Source organism: Ylistrum balloti, unplaced genomic scaffold (genome assembly GCF_031769215.1).
Source record: "Ylistrum balloti isolate Yb309-2 unplaced genomic scaffold, AGI_CSIRO_Ybal_v1 Utg369640, whole genome shotgun sequence".
NCBI lineage: Eukaryota > Metazoa > Mollusca > Bivalvia > Pectinida > Pectinidae > Ylistrum > Ylistrum balloti.
Window position 1 is genome coordinate 1356030 of NW_026781901.1, and position 12024 is coordinate 1368053.

Sequence of the window (12024 nt, forward strand, 5' to 3'; positions counted from 1 at the left end):
ACGTGTCCGAGAGAAATATCATTTTTGCAGAGAAAGTTTGGTAAAAACCATGACCAACTTCTGATAAGTTTACTTTCTGTCGATATATATCGTGCGCGGGAGTATCATATTTGATTTAAACCAGCACTCTCTTAATATCACGATAAACCAAAATCGTCACTAATTTTGTAAGTCCCTTTAAACATGGGCATATGATAAAATAAAATCATATTCAGGGCCTTCTCTTCTGTGATATATAAAGTGTGGCAGATTTGATGTTTCGCTGGTACTTTACAAAGTCGTTTGTCTTTTACAGGAATTCACTGCGAGACGCTTCAATCCACAGTTAGAACATCCGCTGTAACTACAACTCCGCTAACAACTCCCAAAACAACTACTATCACAACTACAACTCCCAGAACAACCCCTATCACAACTACAACTTCCAGAACAACTCCTATCACAACTACAACTTCCAAAACAACTCCTATCACAACTACAACTCCCAGAACAACTCCTATCACAACTACAACTCACAGAACAACTCCTATCACAACTACAACTCACAGAACAACTCCTATCACAACTACAACTCCCAGAACAACTCCTATCACAACTACAACTTCCAAAACAACTCCTATCACAACTACAACTCACAGAACAACTCCTATCACAACTACAAATTCCAAAATAACTCCTACTACAAATACAACTTTCACAACAACTTATACTACAACTGCAATATCTCTGAATACAACGTCTGCTTCAGCGTCTCCCATTTCAACTCCCATGTTCACCACTTCTACACCCGTGACAAATACCACAGTCAGTGCTACCACAAAGCCCGTCAAAGTAACAACGTCTACCAAAACCATGACAACAATCACCACTTCGGTCCTCAATTCCACAGCTGCTCCTGCAAAACTTTCAACTTTTACAACCGTAATTCCAATTTCAGTCTCGGACATCACTACAACCGTTACTAAAACTTCAGCTAAGACTACACCTGTAGACCCTTCTCCAACAACTTCTAGCACATCGCCACCTGTTGGTATGCGGAGTACAACACGCCCTTTGGTCGGAAATATATTTACCGAGGTAATTGTGTTCTGGAAATGCTCAAAATTATTGCAGATATATTTCACACTAATTATTCGATTACTATGTTATTGTTTTATTTTATATAAGATTGTCATGTGTGTGTATTAAAATGTTGACTTTTGAATGAAAATTTTGTTTAAACTAAAATTGAATTTATCCAAACCGCTATTCTTGAGCTCTGAAAGCAACGAGATTTCATATACATATAATGTCTCTCTATTTCATGACGGTTGATGATATGAGCTTATTCTATCCACTGCTCATGTACATTAACAGCCAATGGATATGGCGATCGTTGGTGGGGCAGTTGGCGGAGGTATTGCAGTTTTCTCCACTGCTGCAGTGATCGGATTTTTCGTCCGAAAGTAAGTATGCCTAGGCTTTCATGCGATGATGACATTCCGTTTTAATTGAGCTTTATCTACCTACTTATAGATAGATATAAATTCTTACTTTTTGAAAAGAATAGAAAAATCTTTAGGGCAAAAAATATAAATCAGGAAATCTACTCGTAAATTAACCGCCACATTTCCTTTTTGGACTTTTCTATTTGTGTTTCCGAACACGTTTTATATTGAATTTCTTTCTCATTCGCTTATCTCGATGTTTTCTTGTAAAGAAATCAACAGGGACAGCTTTTCACCAAGCTGTATGATAAACGTGATGATTTCAATTTCCCTATTGTGAATTTTCCATTTCTGGATAGCAACAATCCTGCATTACCTAACTAGGGTGTTTATGTATCGCAGTTGATTCGATATTCAATGGCCTGTTCCCAGTATCACGATTTCGTGCAAGAAGTCGTCATCTAACGGACAAACTCGTAACACAGGGTTTCAAACGATGCAGATTGATGGAAATTTATGGGGAAGTTTTACCGTCGTCAAAGTGATCTCTTTGGGAAATATTCTATTTCTTTGTGTGAAATGAAGTTGGGCGTGTTTGGTGCTCTTAAGATTACTAGTTGTTTCCGTCGTTGTAAATAGTTTTTTTTCATTTAAGAACGTGGCGATACTTACTTGGATTGACCAAGCTTTACATGGTGGGTGTCATCGATGAAACATAAGACGCTTACTCTTCACTTTTTCATGAGTTTCCGTGTAAATCCGCTAGTTTCTTTTGTTCACGTTTTCCCCTAGGGTTATTGAATTTTAGTTTAGGTGAAGATTATGTTCCAATCATGTTGGTCTTTTTGTGTTGTTTTCTGGACAGCTGACGAATCCTAAATATCAGAAAACTGACAAACTATGGAGTCAGTGTTTACTTTATTTAGCTTCCATATTACTTATGACCTTACTTTCATAATGGTATTTGTTAATGAATGTCTGGTTTCAATTAGATGCTGATTTCAGTGAACCACCTTCTCAATCTGTAAATTAGCAACATTTTCAACAGAATCTGGAAAGATATTCCAATCAGTTTTACTATCCTTTCTGAATCTAAATGTGCGAAATGGCTGAACCCTCTTTTGCTTTTCAAGCCGTCTTTATTTATACATGTGTTTCCTTTTATCGTATCATAGCTAGTATCGTCGTGTTTACTTTATCATTTCATAGACGTTTAAATGTCTTTTTATTATTCAGGAAATGCAGAAAAGATAAGACTTCTCCAGGAACAAACACAAGTCACTACGGAACACATCAGAATACGAAATCTCAGAACGCCATTCACGGCGCATGGGCATAAAACGTCTGTCGAGATCTTACTGTATTACATACGTGGATTCTTATCGGTGCTTCAAAGCCTTGTCACAATACAGTGCTTAATTCATCGTTTGTTTTAATTTTCGCATAATAATGCTATACATTGACAACTTTGTTACATCTTCTTTAATTTTAATCATGTCATCATCATATACTGATTTCACATAAGTGATCGTAAATCTACAGTCGTGTATGTTACATTGTTGTGTAACCACTCCACATAATTCTTATATTCTTTCGACTGTATAATGTTATAAAGAATCATTTCGGTTCGACGTCGATAAACGTCAGAACCCCGGCCCTATGACAATTGTGGAAAATAAGCGTACGCACCTGGGTCGGCGTTCAAATAGTAACTATGGAAACAAACCGTTATTTTGACATCCACGAGTGTTTTGTCATATGCTGATCTTCAATGTACACTCGTCACATAGATATAACAGACGTCCCTAATGTTACCTATATAGATATATATAAACCAAGACAACTCAAGAGATGTTGGCCACCAATATTGTTTGGTCTTTATTTCTTCTTTAAAAATTGAATCTTTCCTTCTTTTTGTTTTGTTTGTTTGTTTGTTTATTATTATATAAATTAAAAAAATTCCTCATACGAAATAATGATAACAATTCTAACTATCAAATCCAAGATGGTCGCTTGTCGGTCATTTTGTCCTATTTGATCAGTCCCAGATTTAAAACGACACGACTAGGTACCAAGAGGACATACATGTGGAATTTGGGACAGATGCATTCAGTACACTTCAAGAATTAATAATTACAAAAATTCAAGACAAAAATCTGAGATGACTGTTTGTCTGTCATTATAGTCAGTCTAAAAACCAAAAGAGCATATCTAGGGTCAAATGGGAATTTCTATATTATAATGGAGGAAGACTGCTTCTGTGATTCTAAGAATTACTGGTAAAACTTACTGATTGGAACTTATATATGAGGAAAACGTATAAAGTATTTTGTAAGAAATAGCGACAATACGTTCAGGCGAATCTAGGCACCTATATATAAAATTTGATAATGATTCCTCACAAGAATTGTTTAAGAACGGACGAATGACGGACACTGGACGCAGAGCGATTGGACTGAAAACCCCATCAATCTGATTATTGCGGCCTAAAAATCTTAATTTTAATCTATGAGATGGCCACTGCATAAAATTGCACTTCAAATCTCGTTAAAATCACGGACTTCTTCAATATTTTGATGCGACTACAGTAGAAGTGCGTGATTAAATATGTGATTTCCCGTATCGTTGATCCAGCGGGATAAATTCAGTTACTATCAGTTACCGTTTCGCTTCTCGAAATAACTCGACCAATGGTTACAAAGGACGAGTGTATATATGTTTCCACGTGATATTACACGCCTTATCAACAATACAGTTGCGCTTTTCTCCTGATAGCCCAAGGGAAATAACTGCGACAGCCTTGTGTCATTTTTACACCAATTCGTGTCACTGCACATGCGCATTAACACGAAATGAGTTTGTAAACAAACCAAACCTACATGTTAAGCCTACGTGTTTACGTTGCGAGATGACGGAAGAAACCAAGGTCTGTATATCATATTAGTGTTCATTGGAATTCATCAAGGCTCTGTTTTATCTTTATTTGCATAAAAAAATGCATACGACTTCGAAATATTGCTACATTGTAGGCTACCACATGTAAACAACCGAAGTCAAAATCCACAATCCGCTAAGCCTTTACAACTAAGCATAATGTTCAGCAGACAGTGAATTACTACTATGGTTGTTTACATTCCTTATACCCGTGCCTGTTATTGTAAATCCGTGTCTGTAACACCGGAGGCAATACTATCTTAGATTCAACATCACATGTAGGCCTGCATTTGTACTCAGACATGCGTTTACATTGCTCTAAGAAACTGACATTGGACGCCACTTTCTAAGTTTACCAGAGTTACTTCCCCCTTTTTACTATAAATGATTAGAAGGTCATGATCCAGGTCACAAGGTCAAGAGTCAATTTCTCAGATATCTTTTTTTCAACATTCAGGTTGGTAATGTCAATGTAACAGAAGTTCTTATGACACAACCAGTAGAAGTAGAGTGTGACGTTTCAGTGACTAAATGGTCACCCTCATTAGATAAATGAAGGTGACAGTTTAGTCATTAAAATGTCAAACTAGTCTTCTATATAATCAATTCGCTTCTTTGTGAAGTTAGATCAAGTTAACCTTGGAATGGGATATGTGTCATCATCTTTCTGATATAAGATCTAAAACTCTCGGGTGGAATCTTATTATTATCGCTTTTGTTACTTTTCTGTTTTCAGTTCCCTTCAGTAATAGAGTTAAATGTCGGTGGAAGACATTTTACAACTAGTCTCCTTACCTTGATTAAATCGGAAGGCACCATGCTTGCAGCAATGTTTAGTGGTAATTATGATGTCAAAAAGGACAAAAACGGGCGATACTTCATTGATGCCGATGGTGATACTTTTGTCCACGTGTTGAATTATCTAAGATACGGTGAGCTTCCGCCTGCACAACACGTCCATTCTGTCTATCGTGATGCTGTCTACTTTGGACTCATTGGCTTGACAGAGGAATTAGAACGCTATCCTAGCATGCTTTCAAAAATCCAAAGAGATGCATATAGAACTCAATTCCCTGGCTATCAAAATGCTTTGGTGAAGATTTTGGACACTGTGACAGATTCCAACCAAAAGATTATTGATACCACTTCAGATATTTTCATTGTACTTTTTGCTAAAGTTAAGAAAAATAAACTACCAAATTTTGATAAAAATCATGTATGTGCTTACAAACCGAAAAACAAAGAAAACAAGCATGCTGATGTTTCTTTAGGACCCTGGGATATCCCAACACCAGAGAAAGATGTTATGAACTGTATAACCTTTGACCTCAAAGAGCAAGGATTTATTGTGACCCATGACATGCTAGGACAGTGTAATTACATGTGTGAAAAAATCCCAGGAACACCTGGACAACTCTTGGTAGAAAATTGTTGTTATTCAATGTTTAAAATTACATTTCATTGGTGGAAAATGTGATGTTTGTTTCCATCTTAGGACATGTGTTGTTTCCTTGCATCATTAGTTCCTTTGTTTAATTACCCTTTTCACATTGTTCCTGAAATACATTGATGTGCATTGTTTACATTAGTGTAGTTTTACATATATTGAAAAATCAATTCTCAAACTTCATTATTTTAATAATAATGTGTATTAATTCTGATTTTATGATTTCATTTGACACATATTTATACTTTTAAACTGGATATAATTGAAAATGATATATTAGTTTACACACTTTTAACAAAAATAAATTTGACAAGTAATGAATTTATGGTAAATGTTCTATATATGGAATGTTGTTACTGCATGAGCCAACAAGTATGAGTGGAGGCCTTTTTATGATATAGCTCATGAATACAAAATTATACATATATTTGAGTTAGGTTTTACATTGTTGTTAAATTCTCAAATATTTTTAAATTGTTAAAATATCTGTTTGGAATTATGCGCTGAATATATATTGTTAGTGAGTAAATGATTTATTACGTTGAATAAATCTCAGAACGTTCATCTTGCATCAAATTATCTTGTCATCATATAATTGTTGTTCAATCAGAATATAGATTGAATAGAATATATCAGTCGAGTGGACTTGTATTAACACACTTGCCTTTCACCTTGCCATTTGGGGTTTGGTTACAGGAACAGACGTGAAAACATATGGGGTCACCATTCGGGCCATGAGAGTATTTGCAGAGTACCCCAGTTTCCTTTCCCCCATCCTGCCCCCAACCCCTTCCATTGAGGCTTGACTACAGGCAAAATTCATCAAATCACAATTCAGTTGAGATGTATAATCAGAAAACTATGCATTTTACCTGGATTCAGTACTTTTATAGAATTTGTCCAAAAGTTTATCAGCATAAAAAGATTCTGGAGGGATCTTGGTGCCACCATTGTTTTATATAACTTTTCTTTTAAAATCTGATCTTTTCCCTTCTTTACTGTTCTTAATTATATATGAAATTGAAAAACCACTCAAGAAATAGAAATCTTTAGTTATCAAATCTAAGATGGTCACCTGATGGTAAATTTGTTTTTGGATCAGTTTCAAAATTGAAATGGCGCAACTAAAGAGTAAAGGAAACCTACATATCAAACTTGATAAATATCCATCCAGTATATTCTTTGAAACAAGAGGGCCACGGCCCTAAACAGTCTTCTGACAATCAGAGATGGATGGACAAACCACAGAATTTGCTGATGGTGGTCTGACAAATCATGAATTCAAATTTTGAAAATTTCTTGAAAGTATCAGAAACTCATCAATGGTAGGTTCTATGCATGAAAAACAAATGCACAATTATGCTACAAAAAAACTACTGTGGTTACCATGTTAAAGTTTTGCTCAGAAATCATCTCTTTCTTTTCTTTAAAATTTAAAGTCAAAATCCAAATATTTTAGATTAATAGGTCTAGATGAGTTATCTTGGATTTTGGACCAAAGGCATTTAGAAGGAATAGCATTTAGAAGCAAAATATATTGTATAATTTCACCTATAAGAGCCTTCCCACACCTTAGTCACTAGGAGTCAAATCAACTTTCTGAATTTAAGAAATTATGTTTTGTACCATATTTGGTGTAAATGCATTAAAGCCTTCAGGAAGAGTGACAATTTGAAACAAAATATATTTAGTTTCCCTTTTTGGGGCATAACCCCTACTAATGTTACTGACAAAAGTTGAATGAAATGCATTCAAGCATTAAGGAAGATTAGCATTTTGAATCTAATATTGTCTAGTTTCCCTCTCTTTTGGCCCTGCCCCAGAGTTCCTAGGGTCAAATCAAAGTTATGAACAGAGGAAATGATTCCCCACTCTGAATTATGTTTCGGATCAAATTTGGTTGAAATCCATTCAAGTATTAAGAAAGAGTAGCAATTGGAAGCAAGATATTGACCAACTATCCCATTTGGGGCTTGACCCAGGTCCCTAGGGGTTGAGTCATCTTTCTGAATCTAATAAATAATAACCCCACCTACAACAACGTTTCACACAAAATTTGGTTGAAATCTACCCATGCATTAAGGAGAAGTGTTTAGAAGCAAAATGTTGTCTAATTTCCCCTTTTAGGGCCCCACCCCCACCTTCAAACCCCTAGGGGTCCAATCAAATTTCTGAATTTTATAATTATTTGCCAACCCGTGCTGATGTTACAGACAAAATTTCGTTGAAATCTGCCTAGGTATTAAACAGGAGTTGTGTTTTAAAGGAGAAGTGTACTGATGGCAAACGGTGCACAACCATACATGATAGCAATAAGTCATCTTGGCATTTCAGCCATTTTCTCTTTCTGACTGGTTCCAAAATATGAGACCAAAGGGAATCGGCATGTGAAATTGAGAAAGATCCATCCAGTACTTCTCATCAATGTGCCATAGCTATCTTCCTTTATCCAATATAAATGTCTTTCCACAATTTTGTCGTCCACATTCATACTTAAAACTAAATGGACACAACTAGGGACAAAAGGGGACCTACACTTCAAGTTGTGAAATATTCTTTCAGTACTTAACACTCGAGTTGGAAAGTCATGCTACAAGTACATGTTAATTCTATATTTAGATTTTGACAAACTTTCCTTATTTCTAAGAACCATTTCAAAGTGAAATAACAACCATTTGATCATCTGTCCTCAAGCTCGCTTCTTTCTAGTACCTCTGTTGTCACGCACTCACTCATCAATTGAAGAAGAAATAAAGGTGCTAAAATTCAAATACAGGACCAATCATATGCAGCATTTCAATCCAAAATTCAAGTGTTTTTGAAAGGAAACCTAAATGGATTGTCATCTGTAATGCAAAATTTGGTCTACCTTCGCTTCAGAAGTGGCAGTAAGAAAAAAAATCATGAAACATCACTTTTTTTTCAATCATTATTTAATCAATGAAGACATTTATGTATAAAAAGAAAGTTAATTACAAGTTACCATAGAATGACAATTAGCTTTAAAGCCAGTAGAGTAAACTACAACACAACTACGATAGATTGTACATACAGTAATATGTGTATAATATATGTTACTCAATATTATCACAAGCAAATTTAAGAAATTATCAAAAGTCATGAGAAAGGTTTCTAAAATCACAAAATTCAACATGGATTTTAAATGATATCATTTCTTTGAAAAAATAAATCAAAACAATGAAATAACACATAACCCATTCACTGCTGATATAAATCTAGAGAAATACGGACAATTTTGACAACTTAATGCATACAAATATTTCAGGTACATTTTGTGCAACTTTGCAAATTAAAAAAGAAATCAATCAACATTGTACTTTTCCTTTCAAAACTTAATACATGAAGTTTTCCATTCTCAAGAATAAACAATTATTTATACCTGGCACATATTAAATCTTGCTCATCATTTCCCTGTGGCTGTGTACTAAACATAAGTGCTCCTCTCAATGATAAAGTGCTATATCTACCTCATCATTTCCCTGCGACATTCATCAAATTCTTGATCCCGTGGTATGACAGTTATCCATTCAGTCATTACACCGTATTTACTCTAATTCACTCACCAGAGAAACCTTAGGGACCAACATACAATCTTATTTAATATAGAAGATTAACAAGACTCTGGAGTTTAAATTGATTTGATCACAGGTAGTGTACTGATGATACTTCTGTAGGTTATTATAAACTAAATATAGTAACAACCTGTATCTCTCTGCAAAAACAGTCTTACATGGAGGTAAAACAAAAACACAATAACATTTCTTTGGTTATCTTTGGCTTACTAAAAAGAAGTTTACTTTCAAAGTACATTTTGTCTCTTGTAAAATCTCATCTGACACCACTTCATGAAAAACTTTCTACTGATAAGGTTACAACCAACATACTGTGACATCACATATTTTTGTGAGAGATTATTTTCACTGATTTCCTGGGTAATCTTTACCCATGAATTCATATGTCCATGAACAGATATACCTCTGTAATTTATTCAAGGACATTAATTAAGCTATATTAAACCATGAAATCAAATATCCAAGAAATAATGATTTTTTGAAAAACCATGAAAACTGAACTCCACAAAAATATATGCAGTAACTTAAAAATTTTCATCTGATATATTTTCATGATTGGAATTCAAAAACTAGCCTGTAGAGGATGCAGGAGGATCATATTGAGGCATGGAACAAATAAAATGTCATCATATTCAAGTATTTCTTCACTAGATGTCAAATGGGCCTCTTTCTCTTACACATATTATTTATCTCACTTCCATGAACTTCGCTTTTGGCCAAGGTCATTTCCATGGGTTTATATATGACCTTGACTTTCATTTATAAGTATTGACAGCATTTCAACTCTGTTTGAATACATTAGCCCGTGTTATTTCCTTCTGTGAAGATGTGCACAGAAAGGAACACTAGGCAGATAAATGACAAACATGGGAAAAGTTCTTATTACAACACATAAGCTAAAGTGACATTTTAAACATTCTGGTTAACAAAAAGCTGATAATAATGCCTGGAAATTCTTCTTGTTCTACACTCACAATACATAGACATAGGTAGCACTTATCTGTTACGTCATATACATCCCTTAATCATGTATGTTTTAATTTCTCAGAAGTGAAATTAGAGGTTGTCAATGTACTCTAATTGATTTCCTGAAGGAAATCTCGCATGTGCTCATTAACAATATCAGGTGTGTCCATTTGGACCCAATGGCTGGCATCCTGGATATACTGGATGGTAAGGTTTGTGACATAATCCTTGGCCAGTGCTGGAAGTTCTTCACATAGAGCCATGTCCTTGCAGCCCCACACAATCAAAGTGGGTTTTTGAATCTTCGGGACATTTGTTACAGTAAGCATATTACTTTTCATTGCTGATCGGTAGAAGTTCAATGGGCCGGTAAAACCACCTGTAAATAATCATAACAGAAACTAGGTCATTATTCCATTGCTATGTATTGTGTTTTACTTGAAACAGCATCTATCTTATAACTTCATAACAAGTCATCAGAGACATGTGGTGACTATCATTACCCATTGATCAATTTTATATTAGACCTGAAAAAGTTAGCAAAATCAACTTCATTTAGTTTGTTGATTATAAGTGATACAAAATGTTTTCATCAATTTGAACTATAAGTATGTAATCATTTGTTGTCTTACTGAATTTCAGATCTGACCTGGATTACAATTTGAGCAGGTAACTAAATAATCAGGAAAGAGAGAACTCAATTCATTTGAATTTAGAATTTCAGTCACTCGTAGCCAGGATTATTTTTAGATTCACAGGGCCTGTATTTCTCATCTGTATATTTTTTTAACTTTAAAATGACAACATTTATATTAAGGCATCAAGAATTTATATTAAGCTTAAAATAGTTTTCTGGTGCAAACTTTGCCCTAAATATGGAATATGTCTACTCCTCTAGAGTAGTTAAGAACATCATCAAATCATTCGTTTCTATTGATTCTTCTGTCTATTTTTCACATCTTATGTATTCTACATCTAATTTCATTGTCTAGTGGATCCCAGCTCACCATAAACAATGGAATTGGCTCTTTTTCTTACATAACAATGCCACACAGATTTTTTCTATGATATTTGTATTTTCAAATCCCCATGTTTCTGATGAAAACAAGGGACCTGGCATGATTACTATATCAAAATATTTCAACTGTAGATCAACTGGCAGTAATAGTTTTTTTTTAAATTTTAAGAGATAGCAAAAACTTATTCCTGTTCTTGTTCAGCATCATTTTTCTTTGCTTTAAAAAGCTACAGTTCAGCTTAATAAATGCCTTGATGGATATACCCTTCAAGTATTTCTAATGCCTTGATGGATATACCCTTCAAGTATTTCTAATGCCTTGATGGATATACCCTTCAAGTATTTCTAATGCCTTGATGGATACACCCTTCAAGTATTTCTAATGCCTTGATGGATACACCCTTCCAGTATTTCTAATGCCTTGATGGATACACCCTTCAAGTATTTCTAATGCCTTGATGGATACACCCTTCCAGTATTTCTAATGCCTTGATGGATACACCCTTCAAGTATTTCTAATGCCTTGATGGATACACCCTTCAAGGATTTCTAATGCCTTAATGGATACACCCTTCAAGTATTTCTAATGCCTTGATGGATACACCCTTCAAGTATTTCTAATTCTACGTTACATTGTGT

General features: G+C 34.7%; 3 protein-coding genes across 3 annotated transcripts in view; 2 read left to right on the forward strand and 1 right to left on the reverse strand.

The window, feature by feature from the left end:
* LOC132554340 (mucin-5AC-like) overlaps positions 1 to 2766 on the forward strand; it is a 40911-nt gene extending 38145 nt beyond the window's left edge. Inside the window, exons 11-13 of the mRNA XM_060218650.1 lie at positions 296 to 1077; positions 1357 to 1445; positions 2664 to 2766. Of these exons, the coding sequence (XP_060074633.1) occupies positions 296 to 1077; positions 1357 to 1445; positions 2664 to 2766 (974 nt within the window). The remainder of the gene's footprint in view (positions 1 to 295; positions 1078 to 1356; positions 1446 to 2663) is intronic.
* A 1524-nt stretch (positions 2767 to 4290) lies between these two features.
* LOC132554025 (BTB/POZ domain-containing protein KCTD7-like) lies at positions 4291 to 6354 on the forward strand. The gene is made up of 2 exons (XM_060218326.1): positions 4291 to 4353; positions 5098 to 6354. The coding sequence occupies exons 1-2, from the start codon at positions 4336 to 4338 to the stop codon at positions 5836 to 5838; spliced, it is 759 nt and encodes a 252-aa protein (XP_060074309.1). The 5' UTR covers positions 4291 to 4335; the 3' UTR covers positions 5839 to 6354.
* A 2405-nt stretch (positions 6355 to 8759) lies between these two features.
* LOC132553628 (epoxide hydrolase 4-like) overlaps positions 8760 to 12024 on the reverse strand; it is a 29957-nt gene continuing 26692 nt past the window's right edge. Inside the window, exon 6 of the mRNA XM_060217889.1 lies at positions 8760 to 10746. Within this exon, the coding sequence (XP_060073872.1) occupies positions 10478 to 10746 (269 nt within the window). The 3' untranslated portion in view covers positions 8760 to 10477. The remainder of the gene's footprint in view (positions 10747 to 12024) is intronic.